Genomic DNA, 19,099 nt, shown 5'->3' with positions numbered 1-19,099 from the left:
GCAGAAATATCCGTACCCATCTCCAATGCAATGTGACGCCGGCAATCACTCATCAATCAGGCAAAGAAACAGGCAAAAGTCCCGCGCTCTTCTTAATCGTCGTTCCACCAAAAGTTGGGCAACAAAAAACAATTGTCACTGTCATTCTCCTCAGAATCATCGCCGGCTCTTGCGGCCCACGTACTTTTCCACCGCCCCCTTTCCGCCTTTTCGTTCAAGCCTTTCAAACGTGTCGGCGAGTATCTCACGCTTGAGATGCGCCCGCTTTGGGATGAATGGCCGCTGTTTCTTCCCCTCCTTCACTGCTAACGCCTCTCGTTTAATGATTTCTTTTCGCAGGGTGTCGCGACGTGATTGCACATGGCGGCCTTTAGTTCGCGACACGTGCAACTGCGACTCGCGCTGCAGCTGCTGAAGTTCTCTCTGTACTTCCTGCAGCGGCAAAAGTTTCATCGCGGACAACTCATCGAGGTGGTCCTCCCCGAACACCTCCCGCTCAGTTTCTGAAAGATCGTACTCCTCCAAGTCCGCACCGCTTGCCTCAAGCTCGCCGCGCCGGGCAATGCACTTCAGGCGGCGTATGCGATTTCTGCGATGTGTCTCTTCCTCCTCCTGCTGCTCTCGCAGGAACTTGTAATGGACTTCAAACTGCTTCTGGTCAACGGTGCCGTAGAGGTCGCTGAAACGCGGGTCAACCGCTCTCTGGCGACGGACCGCTGGAAGGGCGCTGCGATGTTTCGGTCGCACCCGTGCGCTACGCTCCGGTGGGGGGCCGTCGGATGTGTCGTCATCCATCCTCCGGTGTTGTTCCTGTGGCCGCTGCTGCCCGCACGGGAGACAAAAAACAAAAGAGAGAAAGAGAGGGAGAGCAAAAAAGCGGCGCCCTTAAATTTAATTTGCGGCCTTTTAAAAGTCTCCTGCCCCAGCTTAAAAAAAAAAAAAAAAAAATGAAAAAAAAAGGGGAGGTGAAGGTGTTGGACGCGGCAAAAACACCCTTCTCCCCTCGAGGGCAACAGGCAAGTCGCACAAGAGACAAAAGCCTCACAACAGTATTGACATCCCAGCAATATATCACAGAAAAATATATGTGGTAAAGTAAACATCCACACACATCCACACACACACCACGTCGGGCGCTATTTTCAAAGAACACCGCCCCATTCTAATAAATTCGCGGGGTCGCCGCCCAATAATAATAAAAAATAAAAATAAAAAAATCAACCAACAACAAAGAGTAAAGCCACACTCCAAACATAAGTGCACATTTGGCTGCGCTCAAAGAAACAGCCGTCTCTCGGCAGTAGGAGTGGCAAGCATCTGCAAACGGCAACACATCTGTACCCGAAACATGAGAATCTGATTTCATGTAATTCCTCCAGCACACCAGCAAATACTGATACCATTGAGGATACCGGATGTGGAGGAAGCAGCTGAGGTAATACACCCGCCCCACCCACACACACATCTTGTACCCCGTCCAAAAAAAGGTAAAAAATAGGAGATTACTACTTCTACTAGTAGCGCAAGAAGAAATCGGAAGTAAAAAATAATAATAATTTGCACTTGGGTTTCCCCACCCATTCCCTTCCTAAGCAACCATTTTTCATCGCTTCGTAATTCCCACATATTTACTTATTTCTGTTTGGACAAGTAATCATTGCCCGGCTGTCATAGACGGCAAGATCTACCCTTCTAAAGTGCGTTAGGGCCTTCGTTAATGCCCGGTGGCTTATAGCCCGAATTGGCAGCAGAAGAGGATGCCACAGCAGCGTTGCTAATGTTATCTTTGGCAGCTGGTCTGGGTACTGGGAAAAAAATAACCTGATCCATACCCCCCATAGCCTCCCGTCGCGCAGCTTCCTCCTCGCGAACCATCTCTGGGTCCACGTACTTTGGCAAATCAACAAAAAGATTCACAAAAAGCATGATGACACCAAGAGCAACCGCCACGCCTGCCGCCACATAGTTCAGGATACCGCCTCCAAACGCGAGGGTTCCCAAAAATATGTAAAAAAAAGACCGGCCAGTGTACGTGGTCAGAAAGTACAGGTACTTTATCCAATTATATATGAGTCCTCGCAGGCAATTTATTTGGCGAAGCTCCGCAGTAAGGGTGAAGAAGCACAATACTACAAGATATATATTCAAAAAAATTGCTGAAATGCCAACGGTAAGTGTCATAAGACTAATTATGGAACTAGCAATCACCAGCCCCATTGAAATGCACGATAGCGTCAAAAAAACACGTGGCCAATTCCTGCCCGCTGCGGTTGGACCCTGCTCTGGTGCAGAAATCTGCTGTTGGTAGTGAGAATCATGTGTGGCAAAGTTCAGAGTACCTTTTTTCAGATCAAACTTAGCAGCCATTGTAAACTATTTATGCGTATATATCTATTTATAATGCCTCCCTTGGCAAATTTTTTTCTTGAATTGACCTCGATCAACTTCTCCAGCCACAGACTCACAGACTTCCAAGCGGAAAAAAAAAAAAATAATTTTTGTAACAAACATATATATATATATAAGAATAATCTTCCGGGAGCTGGCCGGATCCTGAAATTATCTATGGAAACCAAACAAGTTAGGAAAAAAGGTTCTTTAGTTAATTGCTTCAATGTTTTATTTTCATTCAATATATAGAATTCTGTGGACCATTAGCATGGTCCTTTGTCCTCAGTTAGGATTTGAAATATTATTACTTACGAAGTGGCAGACTTCGGGGTCCTCCAACCACAAGACCCCGCCGCTCCCCTTCGCAAGTTCCACCCCTTTGCCGAGTCCTGAAGTGTAAAAACACTACCGCGTGATATGCCGTCTGCGGGGTTTTGTGCGGAGCGCATGTAGGCAAAAGTTGCCTGCACTCCGCGAGAGTCCAAAAACTCATATATCCGTTGCAGCTCCCATGTCATGGCGTGCGATTTTGAGCTGCCTTTATTCGCCGCTCCTTGGAGCGAAGTGTTGTTCACCCAAACGTCCATGGGGGATGGCAAAATGGCGGAAAAGGCCGATAAGGCTAAGCGTACCGCTCGTGCCTCGGCCTGCATGATAAGAAAAGGTTTCCTCTCCCATTTCCCTCCGGCAATTTTAACGTCGCCGGAGTCTGGAATAAAAACGGCTCCCCATCCATGGAGCGATGCATCCGTGATGATGGCGGCCGATGCCTTCTCCGTGGGCTTGATGATTCGCTTACGGTTTTTCCCGATGATGTGTCGCAATCTCTCGCCCAAACCAACCGCTGATGGCGGTAGGTTCGCCGGGGATGTCTCCAGCACAATTCCCCAGTTAAGTGCGGATAATCGTCGTCGCACTGCCTTGATGAAAAAGTAGTGGCCACATAAACACGTGCCCAAAATGGCCGCCGCGTACAAAAAGCGTGAAGCCGTAGCCTCCATTTCCGCGATGGATAAAGAATTGAGCGACGGCATGGCGCGTACAGAGCGGACAAACTTCTCACTCAGGGACACCGCACGGTGAATGTGATCAAACTGCACCCCAAGAAAGGTGTACTGCGTAGCGCCCGATTCGCGGTCCTCCCCATCGTGGCGTGACAACTGTCCGCATTACGAAGCACTTGGGCTTCCCACAATGTCGCACCGCTTTTCGACCCTGCAATGCGTATATTACCGATCCATACGTCGACACGCGCCGATGGAGGTGCGGCCCAGAGAGAGTGAACCACCGTCGTCACCACCGCAATCGCCGAAGTAATAATCTGGAGAATTTCTGGGACGGCCTTGCATCCCATTGGGAGCCGTGTGAGCTCCACCAGCGTGCCGTCCTCCACGTGGCATCGAAAGAAATGCCGAGTCTCCCGCGGTAAAGAGACTTGAAAAAGGGATGCCTTTAAATCCAAACAGGAAACGGCCTCAGCCATCACAGGTGGCAAATAATGGGAAATGTGTAAAAGAGGAACATTCGCCTCATAAGGGTCGTCTCTGTTCTTGTCGCGTGGCCACGCGGTCAATCGTCGTCGTGAACCGGCGGTTTTCTCCACCACAACTGAGAAAGGTATTATCCATCCGCCTGTTATTGTGGACGAACCGTCCTCGACAATTCCTGCTTTTCGTAACAAATGCGCATCAGCGGTTGGAATTCTCCGTGAGCCTTCGCGCGCTTTACCGGAGGAAGACGGAGGGAAAGGGGACCGCCCGACGAGTCCCCAAACTTGCATGAGCCCCTCCAGGGTGGCCGGGTTCAACCGACTTTTAATCCACTCTAGGTTCAATACGGGCATGTTGCCTTGCTGTAGCGGGGTAGCGTGTTCATCTTGTGGGGTGGCCGGACGCGTCCTTGTCGCGCGTCTCGTTATTGTAGCGGCATGATTGTGATAAAAATCATGGAAAAAACGCTCCTCCGCTCTCAACCAGGGTTCCTGCCCTTCCGCAGCTTCTCCCTTCACATCAATGCGACCAGCGACGACACCTGGGTCAGCATTGTGGTGTACCTCCACAAATATCAAACAGTGTTCTGGGGAAGGTCGAACTGATTGACGTGCTTCGCCAACTGCGAGATCACGTGTGGATCCAAATTGTATGTCTACACGATTGGAGCAGCGTGCCGCAACGCACCGCGTTCTATGGAATGCGCCGTGGCATTCCAAGGAACCAGGGCTCGCTCCACGTGGGCGTTCGTAAGATTCGTGAGCTTTTCGTTTTCTTGAAGTGTCCTGCATAGCTTTATAGTGTCGAACGCATCCCGCCCTCGTATCCTCACGAACCGCGAGGCACGGTGGGGATCCGCCCTCGCCGTCTTCGGCGCGACGAACCTATCCAAAATTAAGGTTCCGTCCGCCTCCAGTGTGAAATTTTTGGCTGTCAAGGCCGCAACCTCGGACCAACGACTCGCCGTTATCCACGCGAGTCGTAAGACAACACGTTCCTTCCAATCGGTCCGGCTGCGGATTACTTGATTCATCTCTTCCTCTGTCAAGGGGCGCGCTTGCTTCGTCTCCGATCGCGCCGCAATTTTTGTAACCCCAGAATCACCATGTCCAGCGGGGTTCGATCCATTTCCAACATGGACCGCAGCATCCTGGCGTACTGCAGTCGGGTCGATGGCGCCACATCGATTGCCATCAAAAAGGCCGCACAGCTCTCCTCGTTCATCGGCTGTTCGTGCGTGCGGCAAAAGGTTGTGAATTGCCCTGCTAGGGATATTCTCTGCTCCCACGTTGACGGCGCCCACATCTCTCGCGCCACCTCGTTCGCTCCCCTCATATAGCTGGCCCAAAGCGGGGATGTCGGTAATTCGTCGTACCACAGTCGGGCGTCGTTGGCAGATAAGCCCCATCGCCCTTCCCGACGATTGCGTCGGGCAATTTGAAAGATCGGGTGGAGCATCGGCGGCGCGGTGCGCTGCCTGTGAGGATTGATGGGAGGTGGTGGGGCTGCCGTCGCCAGCATTCATGAGCGGCGTGCGGCATCCCCTCGGCCGTTTTTTGATGGACGCCTGTATTGTGAGTAATTCCCTCTCGGGCGCACATTGCATGTAGATGCCTCGTGTCCAAAGATATGACAACGTTGGCATCGCACAGTGCGTTGGGTTTCTCGCCGATCGACGAAAAGCTGGGCAGCCCTGGCATAAGCGTCCGTCTGGTGAACAGCGGTGTAAAGACGGGCGCGCAGTTTGGAAAGCCGGATGCCGGGATCGGATGCAATCGTGAGCTGCATCCGGAATGTATTCAGTAGGGACCTCCCCAAATTCATGATTCGATCGGGGGGATCCTGCAGGACTTCCAGCGCGCCGATCCACTCGACCAAATTGTCAAAGGCAAGTTTAACCTGCTCGTCGTCCTGTTGCCAGCATTGGTATGCGCGCCGGAGGTCGATAATGGCTCCGGAGGCGCCCTCATTCCATACGCGCGAGGGCCACGTAGTGACGTCGAATACGCAGAAACTGCGGTCCTCTTCCATAGGCAATCGGGCGTCCAGGGGAGAAGTGCGGGAGGGCAACGGCGTGGAGGGGTGGAAATGTGTTCTCGCAGCATTACCGTGAGGGGGTCTGTAAGCCGCCGAACTGCGTCGGACGGCGCTGCTAGGCACGCCTCCAGCCATCAAGTTATTCGCTTGATGCGGTAGTGTAGTTACGCCATCGTTGGCAACGTGTCGAGTAGCGGGGGACTCGTCCCGCCCCGCCGTCTCCGCATCCCGCGCAGTTTGTAGTGCCTTAAGGCGTGCCTCCCGTTCCTGGAGTTGAGCATTGAGGACTCCCAAGTTGAATTCGCGCTCCCGTAATTGGGCGCGATCGGCCTCCAACTGCTGTCGTAGTTCTAGGACCTGGTTTCCGGCCCCGGCGATATTGGATTCCCTTACCGATAGGTTAATTTGCGCCTCCTCAACCTGCGAGTTAAGCTGAGCATTCCAATTCCGCACGTCCGCGACGGCGTTCGCGTAATCGATATTCAGGCGCTCCCTTTCAGCAGTGATGAGCCCTTGTTGGTGCCCCAACTCCCGGGCTGCCCCCATAGCTGGCAGGAGCACTTGTGTCTCAAAGTTAGGGATCTGAGGGGCGCGGAGATTCGCAATATGTCCAATAAGAGTAGAATCCTGCCATGCTTTAGAGATAGGTCCATGGAACAAGCATAAGCCTGTCGCTGATGGGGCCACGGTCACCGTCCCGTCCGACAGCTGGTTACCATTAATGAACGTCATCTGCACCTGGATCTCGCCACATTGGCACACCATGTCCCAGAGACGGGCGCCAATATCACACCACTCGGAGGGTGTGTAGGGGACCAAAGCCATTTCCTTAAACTTACCTGGCTGTGTCTGTAAAAAACAAAAACAAATATTATCCGGCCTCTATCGGCTCCCCGCACCTACAAAGTCGCGTTCTTCCCAAAGGATTCATACGGTAGAAAGTATCATAAAGAATGCATTCATTTATCAGGATATACACATACATTAATTAAGTTAGCCAGCTCTCCCGCGATCATTCTTTTCACAAGCTCCTAGGAGAAGGAGGGAAAGGAAGCAATCATAATAATCGGATGGCAAAGGCGATGAGTGGTGTCAAAGACTTATACTGTATATCATTTCCTGCCCACCGCGGGGCATGCTTCCGTTGTTTCAGCTAGCACCACGGAAGATTGCATTCATCTCAGCAAGGTGGGATTCGGTCACGTGCGGCAACACATTGTAAAGGGCGAGAAGGTTTGACTTTGAGATTGTGAGTAAAAAGCTGCGTTGCGTGGCGCTCAAACCGTGCGCCGCCCTGCGCAAAGAAGACGGTGTTGCCCGGTCCAACACCTCGGCATATCGGTTGTCCTCAAGCAGCACACGCATCGCGCGGTGCAGGTCCTCCAATGACATTTTTTGCTTCAACTGCTCCACATCGCTTGGTGTCACACGCGCAATGTCATTTGCCGTGACGCGGTGAAGCCGATCTTCCAGAGAAAGTGACGAGCCGTTTGCCTCGGGCATCGTCGATGACGACAAAGACGACGACGCAGACCCCCACAACCACGCTCGCATTACTTCTTACCACTGTATCGCTCTTGTTGTTGCACGAGTGGAAAAAGAAAAAAGAAAAATAATAAAAGAATAAATAAAAGGGTCCCAACAAAATCCAACGGAGGAAGCGTTCAAATTTCCCCACTTCTCCATGGGTACAAAGAAAGACACAGATAATTTCGGCAATCCAACCGCACAGGCAAAGTATACACAATGTCCTTTTTTCTCAGACTTTTTTTTTTTTGTGTGTGTGTGTGGTTGTGCATGCGTATTCACAGAGCATTATGCCATTTGCTTCAGGCGTCTTCATCGTCAGTGTCTTCCATGTACTCATCGGCATACCAACTGTCCTCCGTTTCCCAGTCCTCTCCCTCCTCCTCCTCCTCTTCTTCTTCCATTTCAATTTGCCAGGAGAGTTCCTCCTCCATGCGCAGCTGATGGTTGAGGCTGGCGACAGGGTCAGGGATCCCAGCGGTGTCTAACGCCGCCCGCAGTGCCATTTCTCTTGTGCTGTTCCAGGGAAGAAACATTCGAAAGAACAAAGAAAGGGGGTTGTGATCCTCCCCAATCTGCCGCACTCTACCTTCCTCTTCAAACATCGCATTGTACCGCGAAAGCCGTTCGCTCGGCGAAATTGCCGGTGGTGACAGGGGCCCATACAGAGATTCAAAACGCAGCAGGGTAAGTTGTTCCAGTGGTGTCAGTTCACGCCTCGTCGCACGCCGTACCTCATCGCGCAAGTCTTCTTCTGTGATCTCGTTCGGGTCCAGCAAATGTGCTGGGATTGTAGTCAGAGTCTGACACAATATGTCTTCTTCCGTGAGTGATGCGTACCTCCATGGAGTGGGAAGATGCGGGCTGTCCGCTGTAACGACAGCAGCAGAAGCACTCAAATTAGCACCAATATCAGCACGGTGGGATTTTAACCAAAGCCCGTCATCCTCCGTTATCACACGTCGTAAAAAGGCGCATGGATCTGCTGCCTTCCAAATCTCGGCATTCCTAGCAACCCACATACTCGCCACATGTAAACTGTTCTCTTCCGTGTTCAACTCGTGCGCCTTCACAATATCCTGCCATGACACTGGAACCGATGACACAACAGACTGGCCTCCAATTTTTTCAACTATTAGTACGGCGGCGGAAGGGAAACGGCCAATAGCGTGCGCAAGCATCACCGAAGCCGGTGGTGTATTGCGAAAGGCATGTAGTTGCGTGGGTGTCAGTTCACGCAGCACTTTTGAAGGTTTGCCCTTATTTGACACGCCAGAAATCGCAGACGTTGTCTCTTCGCGTTCCAAAAAGTATTTAGCAAGGGCGGCGCTAAAAAAAAAACCAGGAAGAGTTGACAATGCCAACGCCAATTTGCGGTTGGACCATGCATCGTTCGTATCATCCACCTTGCCTTCAGCATGGCGCTCAAGTTCACGTGCTACGATGAAAGACACCTGCACCAACCATGCCCACTGCTTCGCCCGCAGTGCCAGATAGTCAAGTTGCAGTAACATCCCAAGCGGATCTGTATCATCAAGAGAATAAATCAGCTTCGCAATCTCCCATGCAGTCCTTGTGGCCGCCTTCCTAAGTGCTTGATGCACTCCACAGCGCAAAACCTGAAACAATTGCCTATTAGAAGTGACACCAAAAGGCAGACTACGTCGACGCACCGTCTGACGAACAGGAAATCGCGATAGTAATACGCCCACATGATACAGTGCAATGTCAATCGCCTCCTGTGCGCGCGGAATATTACCCATCGTCTCGAACAAATTGCTTGCGATAATAAGCGTGGGGATGTGGTACGGTGCAGCAGCCAAACATGTCATAATGCCTTCTACGCCGGCATGCATTGACCCGCAAACCGCCAGTGCCGCCTCCGCACGACGTGTCTCGGCGGAAGAATCATCGAGGTAGTATAAAAGAGGTCCACCATCATTGGTGTTACCGTCATTTACTTTGGTCTCATTATTTCTGGCAGATTGTGTCCCCTTTGCCACCAGGGTCACCCCGAGACCGTCGTACTGTGGCCAGCAGTATCGATTGGGTGTTGCCAGCAGACTGTGGAAAAAACGAGGTACGAATTGTGCATGTTCTGCAAAAAGAAGTGATGTTGGTCTGCTTTCTGCTCGCCGCTGTGGCACCCTGCCGTCGCCAATGTCCTCTACCGCTCTTGCGCCAAAGCGGCGAATACGTTCTTCCCGCGTATCAAGTTTTTTAGCATCGCAAACAGAGAGAAGCTCAAGAAGATCCACCTCCTCACTCCTGCCACTTCCCGTGCCAAACCGACCACCTTCAGCAAATGCGTCTTCCTCTCGTTGTCGCAGTGCCTCCTCCAGTAGCAATTCATCCTCACGCTCTTCTTTGCGACGTTTGGCCCTCGCATTTTTATTCCGCTGCTTTTTCTTGCGGCGCTCATCGGCCAACTCCTCCTTTTCCTGCACGCCAACAACTACAGCCCCAACCTCTACCTCCACCGCCCTATTGGCCCTTTTTGCAGCGCCGGGCCTCCCCTCCACCGCAAATGCAACGCGTTCACTTCCATTGCCCGTCCTTTCCTGACGATCCTGTTTGTCAACGGGGCTTGCGGTCAACGCCTTTTCCTCCATTTGGGGGTGCTGCTGCTTGTGAGCGTCATTTTCATCTTGGACCTTCTGGCTTGTCAACTTCTGATGCCTCCCCGACCTCTTTGCGCCTTTGGGCATCCTCATTTTTGAGGGGCACTCCGTCTCAGCATCCTCGTCAGCGCCTGTGGAGGCCCTCACGAGGTTCTGCAGTCGTCGTAGCTGACGGGCAGACATAACGGCGTGAAGCGTCTTTGAGTTTGTGTTCTCCTCAATTTCCGTTTCTTTTTTTTTTTTGTGTGTGTGTGTTGTTGTTGTTGTTGTTGTTGTTGTTTTCTTTTCCTTTTCGTTTGCTTTTTCGCGCGGCGGATCTTATCCCCTCCAGCCTCGAGAAAACAAAACCACAACAAGAAATAGCAAACAAAAAGAAAAAAACCGACATAAAAAAAAAAAAAAGATGTCATCGTTCAACTGCTCCCCCCACTCCCCGTCTCCCTCAAATGCACACATGTACACACACGCACAGAACAGACTCGTGGCATGTAGAAATGATTAGTTGCATTGGTAGTATTTGTGGTTTGAAAGGGGCACCAAGAGTACACTGCTCTCCGTCCTCGTGGACACACTACATCTACTTCAATACGGTGGATTGCATCTAAACCTCTATAAAATAAGACGTAAAACAGCACAAAAGAAGAAACCACACAAACACACAAACAAAAAGTATACATATATATACTTTTCAAAGTAAGGACAACCATGAGAAAACAGTTTAACCATCAACGCACTGAAGTTGCTCGAAGCATTGGCGGTCTGACCGGTGAAGAACTGCCATCCAAGACACCCCGAGCCGAGCGAGACCTCGACACACCACCGGCTGAAGTCAGTGAAGAGGAAGAAGCACCACGACAAGGCAAACTGCGCTCGTTCCCTACAGTTCTTTTCATTGCATCGGGACCCACCGCAAACATGGAGTGACTTCGGGGGAAGAAACCGATAGCAAGCACATCTTTCCCCACCTTTTTCGGCGATGGTGAATTCTGCGCTGGGGAGCGCCGACAAGGAGTCCCGAGCATATGACACGGCAGATTTTTCTTGTTTTGTTGTTGCAGTTGTTGCTGCTGCCTTTGAAAACTGCTGCGCAACAATGGCGCCGTTCGCCGAGACGGTGGCTGCGCTAACGGCACGGGCTCCCCGTTTTCCTCAATGCACGGTTGCCGTCGAGCGGCAGAGCGCTGCGCCGCCTCCCACGCAACCTTTTCCGCTGCCCGAAAACTCTCCAGCGTCTCACACCTCTCAGCATGCGGTCCTGGGGGAATGGCCTCCCTCAGCCTCGCAAGTTCCAAGGCGGCCCGCTGCGCCAGAGAGACGACACGCCCGCGAAGATCAAAGATTGAAATCTCTCCTCGATTCTCAGTCACGCCATCCTCTGATTGAATTATAAGACTCGCATCAAATAGCCGTTGTTGCACCCCGCGCGGGCTGTTACCATCCGCGCATGTCTCATTTGACCCCTCACTGCCGGCTTGGTGAATGCTCACCAGAGTACGCAGCGTGGTTGCCTCTGCCCGCTTCTGCAACTCCACGTCACTGAGGGCGTCAGCAAGCGCACGCTGCCGTTTAGCCAGTTCCTCACGCAGTTCTTCGTTCTGTGCAGTAAGTTTCTTTACGGATAGCTCGGCCTCCGCACTCTCTTTGGCATGCAGGGCGGCTGTGGATTCTTGCAGTGTACGCAACTCCCCCATTTCCTTCTTTAGTTTATTTAACTCCTCCTGTTGCTGTTGTTGTTGTTGTTGTTGCCGCACCGATGCTGTCGTGCTCTTGTTGCGCTGTTCCACACGGGACGTCTGGAGCTGCAAAAGCATGGATTTCATCTTGTTTGAAAGAACCTCATTTTCATCACGCAGAGACTTGCACTCTTCCTCCGTTTTCTTCAGTTTCTCCGTGCAGCGAGCCAGCCTTGCCAGCACCTTCGCCTTCGCCTCCATCGCCTCCTCTTGCAAACGTTGGCTTTTCTCAAGAAGACGCACGCGCTCTCGTACCTCTTCCGCCTCCTCACGTACCAACTCGTATCGCTCACGCAACTCCACACAGTCCCGCTGGCTTGCATCCAGCTGGATACGCAAGATACCGCGCTCGCGCTGTAGCTCCTCCATGCGATCCGTTGACCTCTTCTGCTGCACCCTCACCTCCTGCTCGGCAGCCTGTAGCTCTACAAGCGCAGCCTCTAACCGCTTCACCTCGCTCTTCCGCTGGCAACATTCTTCACCCAGTAACCGCTCCCGTTGCTTGCTCTCTTCTAGGCTCCTTTGGCACGCGGCAAGCGCATCCTGGCAGTGTTTCAACTCTGATTTGCTTTGTTCGGCCTGTCGTGCTTCCATGTGCTGGAGGCGGCGCTGCATCTCCTTCCGGTGCTGAAGGTAGAGACGCCGCAGTGTCTCCAATAGGCGTTCACATAGTCGATGACACCGCTGCAATCGACCACTCTCGTCCACTTCATCACCGTTATTGTTAGAAAATTTTTTAGACGCTGTTGGATGCGTATTGCCTCGCAATCGCTGAGCATTTTGCCTTTGATGCTGTGTAAGGACCTTATTCCCCCCCAAGCGGAAACGCACTTGCCGCAGATCGTCCCGAAGCTCTTTGCATGTGATAAGTTCAAAAAAACTGCCATTTGCATCTTCCACACACCCCTCCTCGTCGTCATCCTTCTGACCATAACACAAAGCATCATTCTCTGTCGCAGACAAATCCTCCACAGCCCCAGAATGCGCATCGCACCACTCTGAAGCTGGAAAAAGTTTGTCCCGCAGCCCCCGTGGGGATGCTCGCGTGGAACAGCCATTACGAAACATACCTACAAACGTCTCCAGTGTGGAGTGAAGGGCAAAGAAGCGATTGGTAGCCTCGTGAATAAGACGCTGCTGTGTCTTCTTTGCCTCCTCTACCCTAGCCAGCTCCGTTTCAAGAACGTGAACACGATGCATCTTCCGCCGGACCTCATCTGTCTGTTGTTGCAATGCCTCCTCAACAGATCGTAGACGCGACTCAAGTTGGGTCTGTTCGTCGCGTGATGATGTTGTAGCCCGTTTCGCACTTTTCTCGGCTTCCTGTACTTTGAGTTGTAGCTGTCGAATTAGGGCTTCTTTTGCTTCAATCAATTCCTTTAACTCTACGGTTGTCGCCTGGGTTTCAATACTCCTCTGCCGCCACTCCTCAAGCTCTGTCCGACACGCCTCTAACTGTTCCGAAAGCCAAGCTTGTTTATTCTCCTTCGCACGTGTCGTTTCCTGTAATTCATGCCACTCAAATGTGCGGGATCGCAACTGCGCCTCAAACTCAGTGATCTGTCGCTGCATCTCCTCCTGGGCCAGCTTCCACTGCGCCTTTTCAAAGTTCAGCTCCTGCTGCAACTCGGCGGACTTCAGACGCTTTTCGTCCTTTGCGTGGCAAAGTTCCACTTCAGTGCGTGATGCCCTATCCCGAGTCTCTTGTAGCTCTTGCTGCAGCTCCGCAATGGTGCCTTGGAGCGCCTCACAATGCAGCGCCAGCTGCTCCATCTTCAGCTTCAAAGCGTCACACTCCTCGGCAGAGGCCTGCTTCTCCCTTAGCAATTTTTCATAGCGTTCATTCTGTGACTCAATCTCATGACCCACTTCCTGCAGCACAGACTCCTCCTCCGCATCACGACGTACCTCGTACGCTTTCAATGCCTCCAAAATCCGTTCCTGCACCTCCTCCTCCGTAAAAAGAGGTTCATTTTTTGTCAGCTGCCTTCCCTTGTTGTGCAATTCATTCTCGCTCACGCCAACGACAATGGGCTCTCCTCCTATCACCTGTTTTCCTTTTTCTCCATCACTCGCCGTGCCGGGGCCTGCAGACTTTTCCAGGTCCCACATCTCCTTTGCCACCGCCTTTGCCGTCTTCTTGGCGGAGTCGGAGAGTCTCACTGTCTTTTTCTTCTTTTTGAACAGACGCTTCTTGACGGCACTGTCCCCACCTCCGGCAGCGGAGGATGGTGAAAGAAACAGCAACGTGCTGGGCTCCTCCGTCGTCACCACGTCATTCCCTGCTGGTAGGGACCGCCGCAACTGCTGTTCTTTTTGCAGCTGTTGAGCCGTTGCACCAAGAGACAAGGCTGGGGCAGTGGCATACGTGACGGTGAATTTCGCCGGGGCCACCGTGTTGGAGGAAGATGTCTTCCCCCTCAGTATCTCCGGTGACGCCGTCTCCGCAAGAAGCTCAAGGGCTGAGCGCACCACGCGTCTGCCGGCACTTCCGCCGCCCCCAGCATTCGCTCTTGCTGCAGTTGTATGTGTTCTTCGCCCGGGCGTAACGTATTCCGTCATCGGAGCAATGCCGCCCTTCTGCTTCACCTCTCAGAGAAAAAAAACCGCGGGCAAACTTGCCCCGCCGCCCACCTCTTAGAAGCGGATCTAACTCTATTTGCTCGGGCCCGCCAACTGCCCTTTTTTCTCTTTTTTTTTTTTTTAAAAGAGCTCGGCCGTATTGCGAGCCTGCGACGCGTTACAAAAAAAAAGAGACAAACTCCAATTATTTTTTTTAAGCGGGGAAAGAGCAAAAAAAAAAAAAAAGGAATGCGTTGGGGTTCCCTCAAGAGTGGCATAAATGCAAATGGTGATTCGTATCGTGGTTGAAGGCACTTTTTTTTTCTTTTTGGGGGGAAGCTCGTATTGGATGACCCAAAATACACAGCGGCAGTAATATATCACATCATGTGGCTCATGGCCACACAAACACACACACAAAAAAAAAAAAAAAAAAAACAGCAAAGAAGGCTGAGAGGGAAGGGAGAAACTCATGGCACATCTTCACCATAACCCCACGGAGTAGACTCAAAGGCAGGTGGGAGCACAATTGCGTGATGCAACAACAACAAAAAAAAAAAAAAAAAACTTCTCGCAATAATGATAAAAAAGAAACAAGGGAGGAAAAAAGGTCTGCCTGTTTATATATGCCCATTTTCCTCTTTGTTTTTTTGTTTTTTCTTTTTTTTTTCCCGTTCATGAGTCCGTCACTCCCCCGTTTTGTTGCAGAATTTTTGCCCTCAAAGTCGTATTTTTCCCACACGCGAGCTGATGCAGTGTATGCAAACAATGCTTCTCAAACTGCTGCCTCCTTGTAAGTTCCTCAGCTAAAAGCTCCTGCCGTGCCGCCTCCAGTTCCTTGCGGTGCTGCAGCCACTCCTTCTTGAACTGAGCAACATAAAGCAGCTGGTCGTCCACATCACGAATCATGGCATCAATAACGCGTAGTGTTCCCTTTGCGTGCCGGCGCTGCACCTCAAGTCGAACGATACGTTCTGTCTTTGCCTGCTGCTGAAGGGCGCTGCTCGTGGCATTCCCCCGGGACATGATGATCCCCGTATATCAGCTATATCTCTAAAATAAACGTAGCCCTTGGCGTTGCTTTTGATGTCTACTGGGTCCTACCCGTGCTGGGTGGGAGATGGACTGAAGCCCAGCTACTCTTTCTTTCTCTTTTTTCTCGCTTTTTTTTCCCTCTTCACCGTTTAAAAAAAAAAAAAAAGGCATTATTACACACGCATGTATTCCAACTACGCACGGAGAAAAAGAAAGTGGGTCCACTCCCCCCCCCCCTCTCTGTCTCTCTCTCTCTCTCTCTGCTCGTCTCGTATTGGTTCAACGGTGTCAGCTGAATCCATAATATTTTGGCAACTCCAAAAAAAGTGAAAAAAAAAAAAAAAAAAAAAAAAGGAAAGACGGCGTTATGACACCTCTTCGGAGCCCTAAAGAAAATCCCCCGAAGAGGTCTTACCAGACCGTTCCAATTGCCGTATTTGTTCGTAGAGAGTTCGCTTCCATATATCCCACCTTGCCTGGGTCTCTTGCACGTCTATTGGCCGCGGCTCCCCAACAACCCGCCGGGCATGATGCTTTTGAAACATTGATCGCTGCATTGCCATGAAAGACGCATTTGCTTCATTCTCGCGCTTCATCAACACCTTTTGCCGACTCGCCGAAGTTCGGAATGTAAACCCATCATGGGAATATAAATCGGACGCCTTACTCCTTCCCCGTTCACTTTTACCTGCTTCTCTGGCGGTGCCCTGAGGCACGGTACTCAACGCCCCTGCGGTGTGACGCCCACGCAACAGGTACTGCGGCTCATAAGAACTCACTGAGTTGATCATGGAAAAAGAAACGACAGAAACATCTTGCTGCCTTCCTTCTGTCCCTCCCGTTTCTGGCCGCATAAGCTCTGGACGGGAAGAAATTCCATTGCCTTGCTCCTTCCGTCCACCCTCATTACTCCCGGTACCACCAGTGGCAGACGGTGAGACAATGTCCTCCTGTTTCTCTACGGACAGCTGGGTAACTGCCCCCTGCATCACCGCCTGGGCAATCTCCTTCCCATTACCACTTGCTTCAGCCCACTCTATTGTATTTCGCCCCATCGCCACTTCGTATGGATCACACCCCTTCTCTAGGAGCAACTGAACGCAACCAACGTGCCCTTGATGGGCCGCCACCATGATGGGTGACACACCCTGATGATTTGGAGTTGTGGGAGTTCCCCCACTATGAATAAGCAGCTGTATCATTTCAAGGTGTCCCTGCTGCGCCGCGATAAAGATGGGCGTAGCACCAGTTTCTCTGCAAGCATTCGGATCGGCGCCAAATTGAAGCAGCAGTCGTGCCACGGCGATGTGGCCGTTCTGCGACGCCAAAAACAGCGCCGTGGCACCACCAGGAGACCTTGCAACGTTCGTATTGGCCCCTATTGAGCACAAAAAATCCACCACTTCTGTGTGACCAGCCTCCGCGGCCAACCACAGACCAGTGCAGCCATCGCTGGAGGCACTCTCCAAGTCACACCCACGAGAAACATAATCCTTCACCGCCGGTAGATCGCCATGTTGGCAAGCTTCTCTAAATGCAGAGTTCAAAGCAACTTCTCCGTATTTCATTGACGCCATTGCCAACTTTTTTTTTTTTAGGTTTGTGTGTATAAGAGTTAGAAAAGACATCAAACAATAAATAAAAGAAAGGGAAAAAAAATTGCACCTAAAGACCTTCAAACAGAAAGGGGGCATGGGGGTACTTTCCAAGACACAAGAGCAAACAGTAGAGAAAAAAAAAAAAAACAAATTCAAGAAATATATAAATATCGCATTTCATTCTTCGTTTTTTAAGTATGTGGGCTTTGGGGAGAAGACACCTCCAGATCTCATACCCCCCTCCCCCCTCCCTTTTTTTTTTTTTTTTTTCAACTTCATTTCACTTGCCGGTCACTTCTTTTCTTTCATTCCCCTTTTTTCTTCTTCTCTGTTCTTCCAGACATGTCCCCACGCGTCCTTTTTTATTTTTCTTTTTTTTTTTTTTTTTTTTCCCTTTAAACCAAAAATACCACACGTGCGTATGACTAAATAAATATAAAATAAATAAATGATTATATGCAGGCTGGGGGCAACCGATCGTTTTTATGCAACAAAAACAAAAGAAAAAAAAAAACACTCGCGGTCAAATTCTCATCATCGGCTGCGTTTCATTCTTTTCGTTTTTGTTTGTTTGTTCCCCCCCCCCTCCTCCTCCTCCTCCTTTTAAGTGGACTCATAACTCCGAAAGAAGAAGAAAAAAAAAAAAAAAAAGAAGAAAAACAAACAAATGGCAGGGGCATATACCCCGAGAGGTGCAAGCGTAAAGAACATGTCCTCAAGTAGCAGTGAAGAACGTGGGGAATTGAAGAGGAAACATGAAAATTAAAAATAAAAATAAAAGTGAAATATGTGCACGGTTAAACTTCTAAGCCGATATTCCAGTCGCGTAATTACATCCCTCCGTGTTTTTTTGTTTGTTTTTTTATCCCCACGACCACAAATAACTCCACATCGCCCACTCCCTCTTCACTCCCCCTTTTTTTCCGTAAATAATTCATTGCGATGTACAAATGTCAACGTGCCAATTTCCAACTTGCCCGTGTTTTTTTTTTTCTCCCATTCACCTCATAAAACTGAACTTCGTAGGATATGGAAGTGGCAAGTGAGTGGAGATAAACAGTCACACAAATAGTTTCATCCATCTTTCTTCTCTCCCCCTCTTCCCTTTATCGCAGGCGCAACAACAGGGAACATCGCCCTCCACCTGCCTTCGCTCATACGAGTAAATACACACGCAAAAACAAAACACACTCGCAAATAAACGCGATATATCTCCTAATTATTTTTTTTTTCTTGTCTGCTTTTATAAGGGCTTCTGTTTCTTTTTTAATAGTAATAATAATAATAATAATAATAAACTTACTTTTCTGTCCCTGTTCTTCTCACTACTCACCATTGCTATACATTCCTTACGATAGAAGCGGCTGCTCAACATTGTCAGTGGCACCCAGACTCATTCCACGAGAACGACGACGCCATCTCTTCTTCGAAGATGGCTGCCATTTACCTTCCGATATTGTGCGGTAGCTAAATATGTCAAATCTCTCCAGTACTTTGCATGCCAGCACCTTTACAATTTCCTGTATAAACCACCAGCCAATGCACCAAATCCATACCCAGAGTGGCAGCAGACGGTGCGCTGTGCCATCACCATGTGAAAGACCAATGACTGTGATGTTGTCCATCTTCCTGTCAGGCCAGAAGGAAGCAACGCAAGAAGAAGTTGCCAGTGAAACGACGGCGCCAAGAAAAAGGACAAGGCTGGGCCTAAACGACCAGAACCAGTTGGGGCCAGTGCGAGAGGAAAACAGCGTCAAAAAGTCGGAGATGGAAACCTTTAGGTACAACATCGTCACAATCTGGCCTTCTGACACGGGTGGAATACCGAGATTGTAAAACCACGACGAGGTGTCGTGAGAGTCAAGTGCCATCCAAAGCAACAACAAGGACGATACGCACGCCACACCAGCAAGCACAGAAGCAATGGTAAACACAACAGGTAGATTCCATCGTAAAGGACGTTGCTCGGGCACAACATTATCGTATCCAATCGTCATCAAGGTCCCATCATTAAGCAATGTAATAAGCATAAACAACAACACCGGAAAGGGAAAGAAACGGAAGTCCGGATCGTCAATGCCGTAGTCCTGGCACGGAAGGGCAAA

General features: G+C 50.5%; 8 protein-coding genes across 8 annotated transcripts, besides 27 other annotated features; all 8 read right to left on the bottom strand.

The window, feature by feature from the left end:
* Positions 1-2,238: part of a sequence feature (heterozygous, non-Esmeraldo-like haplotype) that runs on past the window's edge.
* Tc00.1047053510575.120 (hypothetical protein, conserved) lies at positions 157-795 on the bottom strand (the record flags this gene model as incomplete). The annotated part of the gene is made up of 1 exon (XM_810261.1): positions 157-795. The coding sequence occupies one exon, from the start codon at positions 793-795 to the stop codon at positions 157-159; it is 639 nt and encodes a 212-aa protein (XP_815354.1).
* Positions 930-959: a microsatellite.
* Positions 1,189-1,218: a sequence feature (AT_rich).
* Tc00.1047053510575.100 (hypothetical protein, conserved) lies at positions 1,693-2,367 on the bottom strand (the record flags this gene model as incomplete). The annotated part of the gene is made up of 1 exon (XM_810260.1): positions 1,693-2,367. One exon carries the CDS (start codon positions 2,365-2,367, stop codon positions 1,693-1,695), a length of 675 nt encoding a protein of 224 aa, XP_815353.1.
* Positions 2,239-2,523: a sequence feature (haploid, non-Esmeraldo-like haplotype).
* Positions 2,480-2,525: a sequence feature (AT_rich).
* Positions 2,524-6,953: a sequence feature (areas not merged during assembly with more than two copies in the genome that could not be assigned to a particular haplotype).
* Positions 2,527-2,747: a mobile genetic element.
* Positions 2,527-6,951: a mobile genetic element.
* Positions 6,774-6,951: a mobile genetic element.
* Positions 6,954-7,266: a sequence feature (haploid, non-Esmeraldo-like haplotype).
* On the bottom strand, positions 7,068-7,472 carry Tc00.1047053510575.50 (hypothetical protein, conserved; the record flags this gene model as incomplete). The annotated part of the gene is made up of 1 exon (XM_810259.1): positions 7,068-7,472. One exon carries the CDS (start codon positions 7,470-7,472, stop codon positions 7,068-7,070), a length of 405 nt encoding a protein of 134 aa, XP_815352.1.
* Positions 7,267-7,665: a sequence feature (haploid, Esmeraldo-like haplotype).
* Positions 7,666-8,065: a sequence feature (haploid, non-Esmeraldo-like haplotype).
* Positions 7,748-10,249, bottom strand: Tc00.1047053510575.40 (hypothetical protein, conserved; the record flags this gene model as incomplete). The annotated part of the gene is made up of 1 exon (XM_810258.1): positions 7,748-10,249. The coding sequence occupies one exon, from the start codon at positions 10,247-10,249 to the stop codon at positions 7,748-7,750; it is 2,502 nt and encodes an 833-aa protein (XP_815351.1).
* Positions 7,815-7,847: a sequence feature (GA-rich).
* Positions 8,066-19,099: a sequence feature (heterozygous, non-Esmeraldo-like haplotype).
* Positions 10,319-10,346: a microsatellite.
* Positions 10,403-10,470: a sequence feature (T-rich).
* Tc00.1047053510575.30 (hypothetical protein, conserved) lies at positions 10,792-14,361 on the bottom strand (the record flags this gene model as incomplete). Its single annotated transcript, XM_810257.1, has 1 exon — positions 10,792-14,361. One exon carries the CDS (start codon positions 14,359-14,361, stop codon positions 10,792-10,794), a length of 3,570 nt encoding a protein of 1,189 aa, XP_815350.1.
* Positions 11,786-11,811: a microsatellite.
* Positions 14,780-14,799: a microsatellite.
* Positions 14,995-15,031: a sequence feature (A-rich).
* On the bottom strand, positions 15,037-15,387 carry Tc00.1047053510575.20 (hypothetical protein, conserved; the record flags this gene model as incomplete). Its single annotated transcript, XM_810256.1, has 1 exon — positions 15,037-15,387. The coding sequence occupies one exon, from the start codon at positions 15,385-15,387 to the stop codon at positions 15,037-15,039; it is 351 nt and encodes a 116-aa protein (XP_815349.1).
* Positions 15,621-15,658: a sequence feature (GA-rich).
* Positions 15,716-15,754: a microsatellite.
* Tc00.1047053510575.10 (uncharacterized protein) lies at positions 15,783-17,090 on the bottom strand (the record flags this gene model as incomplete). Its single annotated transcript, XM_810255.1, has 1 exon — positions 15,783-17,090. The coding sequence occupies one exon, from the start codon at positions 17,088-17,090 to the stop codon at positions 15,783-15,785; it is 1,308 nt and encodes a 435-aa protein (XP_815348.1).
* Positions 17,246-17,330: a sequence feature (A-rich).
* Positions 17,353-17,385: a microsatellite.
* Positions 17,421-17,452: a sequence feature (AT_rich).
* Positions 17,619-17,662: a sequence feature (T-rich).
* Positions 17,753-17,774: a sequence feature (AT_rich).
* Positions 18,262-18,291: a microsatellite.
* Tc00.1047053510575.5 (proton motive ATPase, putative) lies at positions 18,344-19,099 on the bottom strand (the record flags this gene model as incomplete). Its single annotated transcript, XM_810274.1, has 1 exon — positions 18,344-19,099. A coding segment is annotated over one exon (756 nt), but the record flags the coding sequence as incomplete, so codon positions are not given.

This window comes from Trypanosoma cruzi, genomic scaffold, assembly GCF_000209065.1.
Source record: "Trypanosoma cruzi strain CL Brener 1047053516787 genomic scaffold, whole genome shotgun sequence".
Taxonomy (NCBI): Eukaryota; Euglenozoa; class Kinetoplastea; order Trypanosomatida; family Trypanosomatidae; genus Trypanosoma; species Trypanosoma cruzi.
This window is presented reverse-complemented; position numbering and strand designations above follow the sequence as displayed.